This window comes from Haematobia irritans, chromosome 2, assembly GCF_050003625.1.
Source record: "Haematobia irritans isolate KBUSLIRL chromosome 2, ASM5000362v1, whole genome shotgun sequence".
NCBI lineage: Eukaryota > Metazoa > Arthropoda > Insecta > Diptera > Muscidae > Haematobia > Haematobia irritans.
Window position 1 is genome coordinate 128160947 of NC_134398.1, and position 16439 is coordinate 128177385.

General features: G+C 32.5%; 1 protein-coding gene across 1 annotated transcript in view; it reads left to right on the forward strand.

The window, feature by feature from the left end:
- Window positions 1–6714: 6714 nt before the first annotated feature.
- LOC142225061 (uncharacterized) overlaps window positions 6715–16439 on the forward strand; it is a 42027-nt gene continuing 32302 nt past the window's right edge. The window contains exons 1-5 of the mRNA XM_075294837.1: window positions 6715–6896; window positions 6965–7101; window positions 7163–7662; window positions 7734–8030; window positions 8105–8298. Of these exons, the coding sequence (XP_075150952.1) occupies window positions 6735–6896; window positions 6965–7101; window positions 7163–7662; window positions 7734–8030; window positions 8105–8298 (1290 nt within the window). The 5' untranslated portion in view covers window positions 6715–6734. The remainder of the gene's footprint in view (window positions 6897–6964; window positions 7102–7162; window positions 7663–7733; window positions 8031–8104; window positions 8299–16439) is intronic.

Here is a 16439-nt window from a genome sequence, read left to right on the forward strand (position 1 = left end):
AATCTGTATGGATGTTAATTAAAATTATGTGACATGCCCTCGTACAGAAAAGAAATTTTCCATAAGCAACATGACTGTTCAAATTGGAAAATTAGATAAAATCAGTTGTAGATAAAAAACAAGTAAGTAAAGTAGAAAGTCGGGCGGGGCCGACTATATCATACCCTAAACCACCATTACAGAATTAGTAATCATAAGAATTTGTGGGGTAACATATAGGTCTGGGAGATAAACCGCAGTTGCATATTTAAGAAAATTAAGGGGTACATGTCTATGGGTGCTTTGTGTCAATCTGACTATAGCTCATAGTCAATGTTGCCAGGGAAAATGTTCGGTTTACCCTACAAGGACAAAAACAGTTCCCTACTTTCCCATACATTCCCAAACAATTTTCCCTACTATATTTTTCGTTAAATTTAAAAAATTTTACAAAACAAAAATGGTTGTAAGTAGTTTATTATCTTAAAACATGAATATGCAACGTATATAACTTAGAATATAAATTTGTATTACCACCACGGTTGCCACAGTTGGTAGAATTCTACCCAAATTAGTAATCTTTTTTGTTAAATCTCTATAAAAATAAAATTTTGGAAAAAGTTTCTATAAACAAATTTTTGTGAGAAATTTTTCTATAGAAATAAAATTTTGACAATAAATTCTATAGAAATAAAATTTTGAGAAAAAATTCCACAGAAATAAAATTTTGAGAAAATTTTTTATAGAAATAATATTTTGAAAAAAATTCTATAGAAATACAATTTTGACAAAATGTTCTATAGAAATAAAATGTTGACAAAATTTTCTACAGGAATAAAGTTTACCACACATTGTTAAAGATCAAGCCTTGCCGGCTTCTAATTTCCTCCTCCTCAAAAATGTATAAATTATTTCAAATTGTGTTGAGTGAAAATGTCCTACATTGTGGCCCTACGTCCCTACAAGACACTTAATATTAGAAAAACCCTACATATAGGGAATTTCCCCTACTTCTAGCAACACTGGCTGTGTTGATATTGCGCCTACGGAGCTAGTATGCCACTAATATTGAGCCCATTATTAAAAAAGAGAAAATCGTTAAATTAGTGTGGGTAATAAATACAAATTTGTAAAAATCGAGCAATATTCTTATGTAAGAGCTACAAGTACGTATAAGTACGATCGGCTAGTACATTAAATTTGAGTATTATTGGTTAAAAAATAAGAGTACTGTGGCCAAATTTGGGAAAATCGGGCGATGCATATATATGGAAGCTATATCTAAATCTGAACCAATTTGCATAATATTTTGCGGATTTGATTAATACCACAAAAGGTTACCTTGTGCAAGATTTGAGTAAGATCAGTTAAGAAATGAGGCCTGTATGGTCAAACATAAGGTTATTAGGGGCGAATTTTTCAAAATCGGGTGATACATATATGGGAGCTATATCTACATCTGAACCGATTTCGATGAAATTTTGCACATATAGTTAGTACTGTAGGGGACTGGATCTAGCCAACTTTTAGTAAGATCGGTTAATAAATAAGGGTTCTATGGCCAAATTTGGAAAATCGGGATATACATATATATGGGAGCTATATCTAAATCAGAACCGATTTCGATGGTTTTTTGCACATATAGTTAGTGCTATAGAAGACTACATTTAGCTAAATTTGGGTAAGATCGGTTGATAAATAAGGATTTTATGGTCAAATTTAGAAAAATCGGGCGGTACATATATATGGGAGCTATAGCTAAATCTGAACCGATTTCGATGATTTTTTGCACATACAGTTAGTGCTATAGAAGATTATATTTAGCCAACTTTGAGTAAGATCGGTTGATAAATAAAGGTGTTGTGGCCAAATTTGGGAAAATCGGGCATACATATATATGAGAGCTATATCTAAATCTGAACCGATTTGGATGAAATTTTGCAGACTTGAAGGGCGATGGAAAAGATTACCTTTTGCCAAATTTGGTGACGATCGGTTTGAAAAAACGCGCAATGTGACCCCATTTGTCGAAATCGGGCGATACATATATATGGGAGCTATATCTAAATTTGATCCGATTTCTTCCAAATTCAATAGCGTTCGTCCTTGTGCTCGAAAAACTCCCTGTACCACATTTCATCAAAATCGGTTAATTATTGCGACCGGAATCCTGTGAACAACAAATACATGGACAGACGGACGGACACCAAGCGCTAGATCGACTCAGGAGGTGATTCTGAGTCGATCGGTATATATTTTATGGGGTCTAAAATCAATATTTCTGGTAGGCACATTTTTTGGCCGATCAAACTTATTATACCCTAACCACTATGTGGTTTAGGGTATAACAAGTAAGTAAAGTAGAAAGTCGGGCGGGGCCGACTATATCATACCCTAAACCACACTTGTTGAATTAGTAAACATAAGGATTTGTGGGGTAACATTGATATAGGTATGGGAGATAAACCGCAGTTTCATATTCAAAAAAATTAAGGGGTACATGTTTATGGGTGCTTTGTCCCAATCTAACTAGCTCATAGTCAGTGTTGCTAGGGAAAATGTTCGGTTTACCCTACAAGGAAAAAAAAGTTCCCTACTTTCTCATATATTCCCAAACAATTTTCCCTACAATATTTTTCGTTAAATTTAAAAAAATTTTACAAAACAAAAATGGTAGTAAGTACTTTATTATCTTAAAACATGAATATGCCACCACGGTTGCCACAGTTGGTAGAATTCTAAATCTCTATTAAATGTGGAAAAAGTTTCTATAAACAAATTTTTGTGAAAAAATTTTCTACAGAAATAAAATTTTGACAATAAATTCTATAGAAATAAAATTTTGATAAAAAATTCCATACACTCTTAGAAAAATATGTTTTTCATATGTTCCGATATAATCAAAGTGTGTTTCGGGCACAATTTTAAAACACAATATATTTAAGTGCAAACATGTAATGTTCCTAATATGTTAAAATATATTATGTTTGGGGCATAAATGTTTCATAAAAATTATATGTGTGAATACAAACATATATAAATTTACAAATTTCGACTAAACATACATATGTTGTGATATTTTATCCAAAGCGACAGAGAGAGTATAGAGAAAGAAATAGAGATGGAAACCGGGAGAGTTGACGAACGATATCAACATAACACAGCGAAAGAATCCAAAGAGAGAAATTTTTGCGAATCTGATTGTATGTTGTTTCGGAAAACTGTTTTATGATAAGGCCAAAAATTTGATATGCTTAAGTCTAAAAATTATTTAATTTGAATAAAGAGAATGGACATTCGGAACCAAGAGAATAGACATTTGAAAAAAAGCATGTGTTTTCGCCTTGAGAGCAGCATTTTATGTATGTGTGGACATGTGTTTTGTTTATCATTTTGGCATTATGGGAACAATTTTTTTCTTGGTGCGTTAAAAGAAATCAGGGGTCTTCATAAAAATAACGAAAGGGCACTATTCTCTTTTTAGAGTTGGGACAGTAAAATGAAATAAGGAGGAAATAGTGAAAAATTACACAGTAAAATGTATAAAAACAAAGTTTAGTTCCTCTTCATTAATAAGTAGTCCAAGAGGAGTTGACGGACACCTTCAAATATAAAAGCGGGCATTAAGTTCGAGTTTTGCAGCTAAAACAATTTAAAAAGTTTATTTTCTTTAAAATGAATTATTAAAGAAAAATAAAAGGCATTTTAGACCGATGGTGTTAAATGCTAGTAAAAAACTGTTCACGCCTAAATAAATTTATGTTTATATTATAAAATTATTTATGTATGTTACTACTCGACGCCACGTTCTTCTTTTGTTAGAGTTTTTGAATTCCTTCCAAATTTTAAAGTTTTGTACCAAAAACAGTTTTTTGTAACAAAATTGTTATTTTTGCAATAAAAAATAATATTTTATCAAAAAATCAATCAATCAAAATCAATTTCGTTTATATCAAGCACTGTTAATGACTATAAATCTTTAATAACCCACATTTCGAAGTTTCATTATAAAAAAATTATATAGTATAAATATAAATGTGTAAATTAGAAAAAAAAGTGTTCGGTCGGAGCAGGGATTGAACCCACGACCCTTTGCATTCAAGGCAGACATGCTAACCACTGCTCCACGTGGCAAACAAATGTATGTTTCTGTTAAATAATGTTATGTTTACATGGGCTCGTGGGCGCTGCAAACTATGCTATATAAATGTAACTTATAACGATAATTATCTGCTAGTGACCATAACAGCTACGTAGCCCAGTGGATAGTGTGTTGGCTTACAAACTGTATGGTCCTCGGTTCGATTCTCCGTGCAGGCGAAAAGTAAAATTTAAAAAAATTATAAAAGTGAATAATTTCTTCAACATTATTTGTATTACAGAAAAAGTTGCCAAGAATTAAAATATTTCGTGGAAGTGAAAATAACGAGTATGTTAGGGAATGAGCACAATCGTCTTTGGGAAAAATTCTTCCAAGCATATAATATTTTTGGGCTCAAAATGCTTCCAAACATATAATATGTTCACATAAAACAAACATATTAATGTTTCGGCAGTATCCAATAATATATGTGCTTCCTGCAAAATATGTTTGGAACATATGTTAAAGAAGCTATTTTTTTTGAGGGTGTAGAAATAAAATTTTGAGAAAAATTTTTATAGAAATAATATTAAAAAAAAAAATGCTATAGAAATACAATTTCGACAAAATTTTCTATAGAAATAAAATGTTGAAAAATTTTTGTACAGAAATAAAGTTTTGACAAAAATTTCTATAGAAATATTTGTTTGGTAGATTTGTGGTAATCTTCAAATTTTGTTAGTTTTTTTTGGCACGAGTGGTAAATGTTGTTAAAGATCAAGCCTTGTCGGCTTCTAATTTCCTCCTCTGGAGCCACCAAAATGTAAGAATTATTACAAATTGTGTTGAGTGAAAATGTCCCTACATTGTGGTCCAACGTACCTACAAGACGCTAAATATTAGAAAAACCCTATATATAGGGAATTTCCCCTACTTCTAGCAACACTGGCTATAGTTGGTATTGCACCTACAGAGTTAGTATGCCACTAATATTGAGCCCATTATTAAAAAAGAGAAAATCGTTCAATTAGTGTGGGTAATAAATCCAAATTTGTAAAAATCGAGCAATATTCTTATGTAAGAGCTACAAGTACGTATAAATACGATCGGCTAGTACATCAACATTTGAAATTTGAGTAACATTGGTTAATAAATAAGAGTACTATGGCCAAATTTAGGAAAATCTAGCGATGCATATATATGGAAGCTATATCTAAATCTGAACCAATTTGCATAATATTTTGCGGGTTTGATTAATACTAAAAGGTTACCTTGTGCAAGATTTGAGTAAGATCAGTTAAGAAATGAGGCCTATATTGTCAGACATAAGGCAAAATTTTCAAAATCGGGCGATACATATATGGGAGCTATATCTACATCTGAACCGATTTAGATGATTTTTTGCACATATAGTTAGTGCTATAGAAGACCACATTTAGCCAAATTTGAGTAAGATCGGTTGATAAATAAGGGTTTTATGGCCAAATTTAGAAAAATCGGGCTGTACATATTTATGGGAGCTATAGCTAAATCTGAACCGATTTCGATGATTTTTTGCACATATAGTTAGTGCTATAGAAGATTACATTTAGCCAACTTTGAGTAAGATCGGTTGATAAATAAGGGTTTTATGGTCAAATTTAGAAAAATCGGGCGGTACATATAAATTGGAGCTATAGCTAAATCTGAACCGATTTCGATGGTGTTTTGCACATATAGTTAGTGCTATAGAAGATTACATTTAGCCAACTTTGAGTAAGATCGGTTGATAAATAAGGGTTTTATGGCCAAATTTAGAAAAATCGGGCGGTACATATAAATTGGAGCTATAGCTAAATCTGAACCGATTTCGATGATTTTTTGCATATATAGTTAGTGCTATAGAAGATTACATTTAGCCAACTTTGAGTAAGATCGGTTGATAAATAAAGCTTTTTGTGGCCAAATTTGGGAAAATCGGTCGATACATATATATATGAGAGCTATATCTAAATCTGAATCGATTTGGATGAAATTTTGCAGACTTGAAGGGCGATGAAAAAGATTACCTTTTGCCAAATTTGGTGACGATCCCTTAAAAAAAAAGCGCAACGTGACCCCATTTGTCGAAATCGGGCGATACATATATATGGGAGCTATATATAAATTTATCCGATTTCTTCCAAATTCAATAGCGTTCGTCCTTGTGCCCAAAAAACTCCTTGTACCAAGTTTCATCAAAATCGGTTAATAATTGCGACCGGAATCCTGTGAACAACAAATACATGGACTGATGGACGGACGGACACCAAGCGCTAGAGGAGGTGATTCTGAGTCGATCGGTATATATTTTATGTGGTCTAAAATGAATATTTCTGGTAGGCACATTTTTTGGCAAATCAAACTTATTATACCCTGACCACTATGTGGTTTACGATATAGTAAACATTGAGATTGTTTGATTTTATCTTATCGTTGCTAATATCTTATGAGAATAGTTTTAACCCTCCGCCGTCTGAAAACTTTGAAAACGTGCACATTTGATTGCTATAAAAATTTATCAACTATTTTATTGACGGTTATATTGAGATTTTTATGAATGTTGCAAATATCATCCAAGACAAATGGATATAAAAACCTGTAGTTTTTCTATAGACTGCGCAGTCATTGTTCAAATTCGAAAGAAAAAGGCACAATGAAATTATTCGCGATTATTGTCGTTGCTACGTCAATCCTTGGATTGACATCGGCTTCCCAACCAGCTGCTGCTCGTTACGATGACTTTAAGGTCTACAAAGTTTTTGTCAAGGATGAGCAACAATTGGCTGAATTCAAGAAAATGGCCAATAACATTCCGGTGAGTATATCCATGGGGAGTTGTTTAATACTAGGACATTTGGTTTTATTGAGAATTTCGGTATATAGGTGCATTTCTTGAACGAAATCGCGGGTGCCGGTCATAAATACGATGTAGCTATTGATCCTGCCAATTTCGAGGCCATGGAAGCTTATCTTCATTACAATGAATTGAGCTACGAACGCACTATTGATGACTTGCAGGCGTAAGTACTTTTATTTAGATGGTCCTTTCAGATTGTAAAGACTCAATTTCCATATCTTTAGAGTCCTTGATGAGAGTGCGCCAAAGGCAAAACCCTTGTTTCCTACGCTTACTCACAACATGACATGGACAAGCTATCACAGAGTATGGGATATCTACAATTGGACGGACTACATCCATAAAGCTTACCCACGTATAATAACTCCCTACACTATAGGATATTCTTATAACGGCATTCCCATTAAGGCTGTTCGCATTTCTCACAAACCAAATAATAAAGCTATCTTCATTGAATCGAATATTCATGCAATTGAATGGATTTCCTCGGCCACCACAACCTGCTTCATTGACAACCTACTAAAAAAAGAGAAAAAGGAAATGAAGGAGTTGTTACATCAATACGATTGGATATTTGTACCAGTTCTTAATCCGGATGGTTTGGAACATACCCACTTAGTGGAACGTTTATGGCGTAAAAATCGTAAGCCTACTGGATTCTCAAATTCCTCAGGCGAATGTTTGGGTGTCGATATGAATCGTAATTTCGGTTACCATTGGGGAGGTAAGCCATTAATGCCATGCATCACAAACGTAAGATTTTAGACTTATCAAGGGAATCTATTTCGTTTTCAGGTGCTGGCTATAACATTGATGTTCCCTGTGATCATTGGTATGGTGGTGCTGCTGCAGACACCGAACCTGAAGTTCTAGCTTTGCAACGATTCGTCAACTCTTTCCCTGACAACTACATTCGCATGTATTTGGCATTCCATTCATATGGCAATTTTGTCCTTCTTCCCTATGGTCACTCCACTATTGAATTTCCCCCCAACTATGATCAAATGATGCGTATTGCCAATGCTTTTGCTGATGCTGCTGAAAAGAAATATGGAACTAAATTCAAAAGTGGAGCCAGTGGTGTGTTGAATTGTAAGCATTAAAACTGTCATAGTACGTCTTTGCTTAAGTGCGTGTCTAATATACATTCCCATTCATATTTTTAGATCCTGTCTCGGGTGCCGCCAAGGATTGGGCCTATGGTGTTAAAAATATTCCTTTCACCGCCACAATTGAATTGCGTGATGACGGCACTAAATATGGATTCTTCTTGCCTGCCAGCCAAATTTTAGAGGTTTGCGCTGAAGTGACTGATGGTATTATGGCCATGGTTGATCAAGCTGAATCTGAAGGACTTTTTTAATAGGATAATAAAGATTTGCAATTTGCCTTGTAATTTTGTTTTTTAATTGGAGACGAAAGAAGCTACTCAAACCTCCGGCGTCATTCTATGGGGACTTCGGTTTAAAACCTATGATATTGAAATTCTTAATGTTCACGTTCATTGTTATCACTCCGTTGCATAGTAGTTGTTTCATTTCTAAGGGACTTAAATATTGAGTTTTATCGCTTAAATAATTTTGAGCCATTGAAGTGAAGAAGTCAAGCCGACTAATCAAAAAATTAAACTCAAAAATAATGTGGCATTACACGCATGAAAATTATTAAGACCTGTAATAAGAATTAATTATAATAGTATTTTATCAAATTTACCAAAGTCATCATTGTTCCTTTTTAAGCCACATTTGTTTGAACATTGCTGCTTATCATTGTGCCAGTTATGGGCATCTGGAGAATTGATCATCCAAAGTGTGAACAGAATGAAGATCGGAACAACAGTAGCCATACTTGCCTTGCAATAATTGAATAGTCGAGTTCGACTTAGTAACTCGAATGAACTATTAGGCGCTATAAAAAAGATATGTTAAGGGTAAAATATAATGTGTTTGCACAGTATTTACAAAGAAGTTTTTGTTTGAAAAAATTCTGAAAATATATATATGCTTGAAGCAGGATATATGTTTGGGAGTATTACAGGGGCGATTATTTTGTGAGGCCGATGGAGGCACAGCTACCAATACTACCATTGAGATGGAGAATTACTTTTGGTGGCCTTGCGTAGGATTTAATACCCGTACGTGTTATTGGTTATGTAATCTCTGGGAATACAAAAGTTCGAAAATCGGCCTTCGACTATTTGATTCGTGGTCCAAAAAAATCGCAAAGCCAAAGCTAATTGATTCTTTTTTATTTAATTGAGTCATATCGACTTATCAAAATCGGGCATTAGCCAAAATGGAATAGTCGAGCCTTATATAAACAGATTTTTATGCTGAGGTCTCAACAAAAGTCGAAAGTAGCAGCGTCTAAAAAGTCAACTTGTCATTACAATCCTTACACTGTTAGAAAAACATGTTTTTCATATGTTCCGATATAAAAACAAGTAAGGAAAGTCTAAAGTCGGGCGGAACCGACTATATTATACCCTTCACCACTATGTATACCAACATTTTTGATACCATCTCAACACCCTCAAATTTGTTAGGAGCTATGTAAAGGTTTATATTCCCATATACAAATATTTTAATTTGAACCGATTTGAACATTTCTTAAACTTTCACAAAATGTCTAGAATCAAAATTTAAATTGGTTAATGACCGGGACGGACGACAATGTTAGTAAAAAAATATTGGATATAAAGGGTGATTCTTTTGAGGTTAGGATTTTCATGCATTAGTATTTGACAGATCACGTGGGATTTCAGACATGGTGTCAAAGAGAAAGATGCTCAGTATGCTTTGACATTTCATCATGAATAGACTTACTAACGAGCCACAACGTCGAATTTTCAGTGAATGGGCCCTAGAAAAGTTGGCAGAAAATCCGCTTTTTTATCGACAAATTTTGTTCAGCGATGAGGCTCATTTCTGGTTGAATGACTACGTAAATAAGCAAAATTGCCGCATTTGGAGTGAAGAGCAACCAGAAGCCGTTCAAGAACTGCCCATGCATCCCGAAAAATGCACTGTTTGGTGTGGTTTGTACGCTGGTGGAATCATTGGACCGTATTTTTTCAAAGATGCTGTTGGACGCAACGTTACGGTGAATGGCGATCGCTATCGTTCGATGCTAACAAACTTTTTGTTGCCAAAAATGGAAGAACTGAACTTGGTTGACATGTGGTTTCAACAAGATGGCGCTACATGCCACACAGCTCGCGATTCTATGGCCATTTTGAGGGAAAACTTCGGAGAACAATTCATCTCAAGAAATGGACCGGTAAGTTGGCCACCAAGATCATGCGATTTGACGCCTTTAGACTATTTTTTGTGGGGCTACGTCAAGTCTAAAGTCTACAGAAATAAGCCAGCAACTATTCCAGCTTTGGAAGACAACATTTCCGAAGAAATTCGGGCTATTCCGGCCGAAATGCTCGAAAAAGTTGCCCAAAATTGGACTTTCCGAATGGACCACCTAAGACGCAGCCGCGGTCAACATTTAAATGAAATTATCTTCAAAAAGTAAATGTCATGGACCAATCTAACGTTTCAAATAAAGAACCGATGAGATTTTGCAAATTTTATGCGTTTTTTTTTAAAAAGAAGTTATCAAGCTCTTAACAAATCACCCTTTATTTGAATTGCAAATATATATTTGAATTGCAAATATGAATTTTGGTCATATTTGCTAAAATAGGAAGAACATATAGCCGATTTTGATAAAATTTGGCAAACATTGCTAAAATTTTAATTAAACTTTCAGTGCAAAATTTCAAAATGTTCGAAATGAGACTTTGGCTTCCGTGGTCATATGAATATAAATCGAGCGAAAGATATATGGGAGTTATATCTAAATCTGAACCGATTTGGATGATATTGTGCACATATAATCACTGATATATAACCTAAACCTAAACCTACACGGATGAAAAAGACTGTTTTTCATATGTTTGGCTATAAACATTATATATTTGGAACACAAATTTTTAAACACAATATTTTTGAGTGCAAGCATATAATGTTCATAAACTAGCATAACATGTTTGGGACATATATGTTAATATGTTAGAACATATTATGTTTGGGACATACAATGTTTTTAAATATAATATGCTTGGATGCAAACATATATTAATTTAGAAATAGCCTATAAACAGATATGTGTTTAGTAGCTTGGAGCGCTATTTAACAGGGAGCGATATTGAATTAAGTTGGTGGTTGTTGCTTGTTATTACAAAATTAACATTTTATTTTTCCTTGGGCAATTGATCAGCTACTTCTTTGATCCTTGCAAACTGTGTGGTCCGCTGTTCGAATCCCCGTCCGGCAAAAGGTAAAATTAAAATAAAAAAAAATCATACAATTGAATAATTTCTTCTTCAATGTTTGTATTACAGAAAAAGGTACTAAGAACTAAAAAATCTCGTAGAAGTGAGAAAGATGTGGGGGAATATACAATTGGGCAGAAACAAAATTTTGAGCATTCAGGTCGAAAACCTATGTTGTTAGCACCTATATTACCTGTTTATTTTCATAATTCATTATGATTGTAAATATATAAATAAATAAATAAAATTTTGAGCACAATATTGTTTGGGAGAATTTTTTTAAGCATATAATATTTTTGGGTGCAAAATGCTTCCAAACATATTATATGTTCACATAATAACATATTGTTTTTTGGAAGACAACATTATTGAATTTGGATGCAAAAATACAAAATGTTTGGAAATTGACTACCCAAACATATATGGTTTAGACCAATATGCTTTCAAACATATTATATATTGGAAGAGATCAAACATATAAATGTTTGGGCAATAGCCAAAAATGTATATGCTTGAAGCAAAATATGTTTGGGAGTATATGTTACAGAAGCGATTTTTTGTGAGCGTGTAAGCCATATTTGAGTAAGATCGGTTGATAAATAAGGGTTTTATGGCCAAATTTGTGAAAATCGGCGATACACTGTTAGAAAAATATGTTTTTCATATGTTCCAATATAAACAAAATGTGTTTCGAGCACAATTTTTAAACACAATAATGTTCCTAAATTAACACTCAATGTTTGGGACACATATGTTAATATTTTAGAATATATTATGTTTGGGGCATGAATGTTTCATAAAAATAATATGTGTGAATGTAAACATACATAAATTTACAAATTTCGAGTAAACATATATGTGTTGTGATATTTTATTCAGAGAGCAACAAAGAGAGAGTATAGAGAGAGAAATAGAGATGGAAACCGGGAGTTGGCGAAAGATATCAACATAACACAGCGAGAGAATCAAAAGAGAGCAATTTCTGTGAAACCGCTTGTATGTTGTTTCGGAAAACTGTTTTATGATAAGGCCAAAAATTTGATATGCTTAAGTCTAAATATTATTTAATTGTAATATTAGAATGAGTATTCGGAGTAAAGAGAATAGACGTTCGGAACCAAGGGAATAGAAATTTGAAAAAAAAAACAAGTATATACGGCCGTAAGTTCGGCCAGGCCGAAGCTTATGTACCCTCCATCATGGATTGCGTAGAAACTTCTTCTAAACACTGCCGTCCACAATCGAATTACCTAAGTTGCGGTAACGCTTGCCGATGGCAAGGTATATTAAAACCTCCTAACACCATCTTCTAAATTGTATGTAAGTCCATACGTGGTATATATTAAATCAAAAAAGATCGATCCAATACGTATATAATTCAGTTTGACAAAGTAGACATAAAATTCTAACAAAATTTTCTATAGAAATAAAATTTTCACAAAATTTTCTATAGAAATAAAACTTTTGACAAAATTTTCTATAGAAAGAAAATTTTGACAAAAATTTCTACAGAAATAAAATTTTAACAAAATTTTCTATAGAAATAAACTTTTGACAAAATATTCTATAGAAATAAAATCTTGGTAGATTATTTTTGGCTCGAGTGGCAACCATGATTATGAACCGAATAAAATTTGAACTAATTTTGTATAGAAATAAAATTTTGACAAAATTTTCTATAGAAATAAAATTTTGACAATGATGAAAATTTTATTATGAACCGAATAAAATTTTAACAAAATTTTCTCTAGAAATAAAATTTTGACAAACTTTCCTATAGAAATAAAATTTTGACAAAATTTTCATATAAATAAAATTTTGGTAGATTATTTGTGGCTCTAGTGGCAACCTTGATTATGAACCAATATGGACCAATTTTTGTGTGATTTTACCAATTCTGGCACGGTTGTTAAAGATCATATACTAACACCATGTTCCAAATTACAACCGGATTGGATGAAATTTGCTTCTCTTGGAGACTTCGCAAGCCAAATCTGGAATCGGTTTATATAGGGGCTATATATAATTATGAACCGATGTGGACCAATTTTTGCATGGTTGTTAGAGACCATATACCAATATCATGTACCAAATTTCAGGCGGATCGGATGAAATTTTGCTTCTTTTTGAGGCTCCGCAACCCAAATCTGGGGATCGGTTTATATGGGCGCTATATATAATTATAGACCGATGTGGACCAATTTTTGCACGGTTGTTAAAGACCATATACCAATACCATGTACCAAATTTCAGCCGGATCGGATGCAATTTGCTTCTCTTTGAGGCTCCGCAAGCCAAATCTGGGGATCGGTTTATATGGGGGCTATATATAATTATGGACCGATGTAGACCAATTTTTGCATGATTGTTAGAGACCATATACCAACACCATGTACCAAATTTCAGGCAGATCGGATGAAATTTGCTTCTTTTTGAGGCTCCGCAAGCCAAATCTGGGGATCGGTTTATATGGGAGCTATATATGATTTTGAACCGATGTGGACCAATTTTTGCATGGTTGTTAGAGACCATATACCAATATCATGTACCAAATTTCAGGCGGATCGGATGAAATTTGCTTCTCTTTTAGGCTCCGCAAGCCAAATCTGGGGATCGGTTTATATGGTGGCTATATATAATTATGGACCGATTTGGACCAATTTTTGCATGGTTGTTAGAGAGCACCATCTTCTTTGGGGAAAATTCTTCCAAACATATAATATTTTTGGGTTTAAAATGCTTCCAAACATATAATATGTTCACATAAAGCAAACATATTAATGTTTCGGCAGTATCCAATAATATATGTGCTTCCTGCAAAATATGTTTGGGACATATGTTAGAGAAGCGATTTTTTTTGGGTGTCCATATATATGGGAACTATAGCTATATCGGAACCGATTTCGATGATTTTTTTGCACACCCTCAAAAAAAATCGCTTCTTTAACATATGTTCCAAACATATTTTGCAGGAAGCACATATATTATTGGATACTGCCGAAACATTAATATGTTTGTTTTATGTGAACATATTATATGTTTGCATTTTGAGCCCAAAAATATTATATGCTTGGAAGAATTTTTCCCAAAGACGATTGCGCTCATTCCCTAACATACTCGTAATTTTCACTTCCACGAAATATTTTAGTTCCTGGCACCTTTTTCTGTAATACAAATAATGTTGAAGAAAGTATTCACTTTTATAATTTTTTTTAAATTTTACCTTTCGCCTGCACGGAGAATCGAACCGAGGACCATACAGTTTGTAAGCCAACACACTATCCACTGGACTACGTTGCTGTTATAGTCACCAGTAGATAATTATCGTTATAAGTTACATTTATATAGCATAGTTTGCAGCGCCCACGAGCCATGCAAACATAACATTATTTAACTGAAACATACATTTGTTTGCCACGTGGAGCAGTGGTTAGCATGTCTGCCTTGCATGCAAAGGGTCATGGGTTCAATCCCTGCTCCGACCGAACACTTTTTTTTAATTTACACATTTATATTTATACTATATTAAATTTTTATAATGAAACTTCGAAATGTGGGTTATTAAAGATTTATAGTCAGTAACAGTGCTTGACATAAACGAAATTGACTGATTTTTGGATAAAATATTATTTTTTTATTGCAAAAATAACAATTTTGTAACAAAAAAAAACTCTAACAAAAGAAGCACGTGGAGTCGAGTATAAACATTCATAAATAATTTTATAATATAAACATAAATTTATTTAGGCGTGAACAGTTTTTTACTAGCATTTAATACCATCGCTCTTAATGCCCGCTTTTATTTTTGAAGGTGTCGTCAACTCCTCGTGGAATAAAGAGGAACTAAACTTTGTTTTTATACATTTTACTGTGTAATTTTTCACTATTTCCCCTTATTTCATTTTACTGTCCCAACTCTAAAAAGAGTATAGTGCCCTTTCGTTATTTTTATGAAGACCCCTGATTTCTTTTAACGAACCAAGAAAAAAATTGTGTCCATAATGCCAAAATGATAAAAAAAACACATGTCCACACATACATAAAATGCTGCTCTCAAGGCGGAATCATATGCTGTTTGTTTTTCAAATGTCTATTCTCTTGGTTCCGAATGTCTATTCTCTTTATTCAAATTAAATAATATTTAGACTTAAGCATATCAAATTTTTGGCCTTATCATAAAACAGTTTTCCGAAACAACATGCAAGCGGTTTCACAGAAATTGTTATCTTTTGATTCTTTCGCTGTGTTATGTTGATATCGTTCGTCAACTCTCCCGGTTTCCATCTCTATTTCTTTCTCTATACTCTCTCTGTCGCTTTGAATAAAATATCACAACATATGTATGTTTAGTCGAAATTTGTAAATTTATATATGTTTGCATTCACACATATGATTTTTATGAAACATTCATGCCCCAAACATAATATATTGTAACATATTAACATTGATGTCCCAAACATTTAGTATTAGTTTAGGAACATTACATGTTTGCACTTAAATATATTGTGTTTTTAAAATTGTGCCCGAAACACATTTTGTTTATATTGGAATATATGAAAAACATATTTTTCTAACAGTGCAGTATAGTAAGTGCTATAGAAAATTAGATTTGGCCAACTTTGAGTCAGATCGGTTGATAAATATATATATATATATATATATATATATATATATATATATATATATATATATATATATATATATATATATATATATATATATATATATATATATATATTATATATATATATATATATATATATATATATATATATATATATATATATATATATATATATATATATATATATATATATATATATATATATATATATATATATATATATATATATAATATATATATATATATATATATATATATATATATATATATATATATATATATATATATATATATATATATATATATATATATATATATATATATATATATATATATATATATATATATATATATATATATATATATATATATATATATATATATATATATATATGGGAGCTATATCTAAATCTGAACTGATTTTGACGAAATTTGGCACACTTAAAGGGTGGTCAATTGGATTGGTCAAAAGTTGACGCCGGTCGGTTAGAAAATGATCCAATCTGACCCCATTTATCGAAATCGTTACATATATATGGGGGAGCTATAT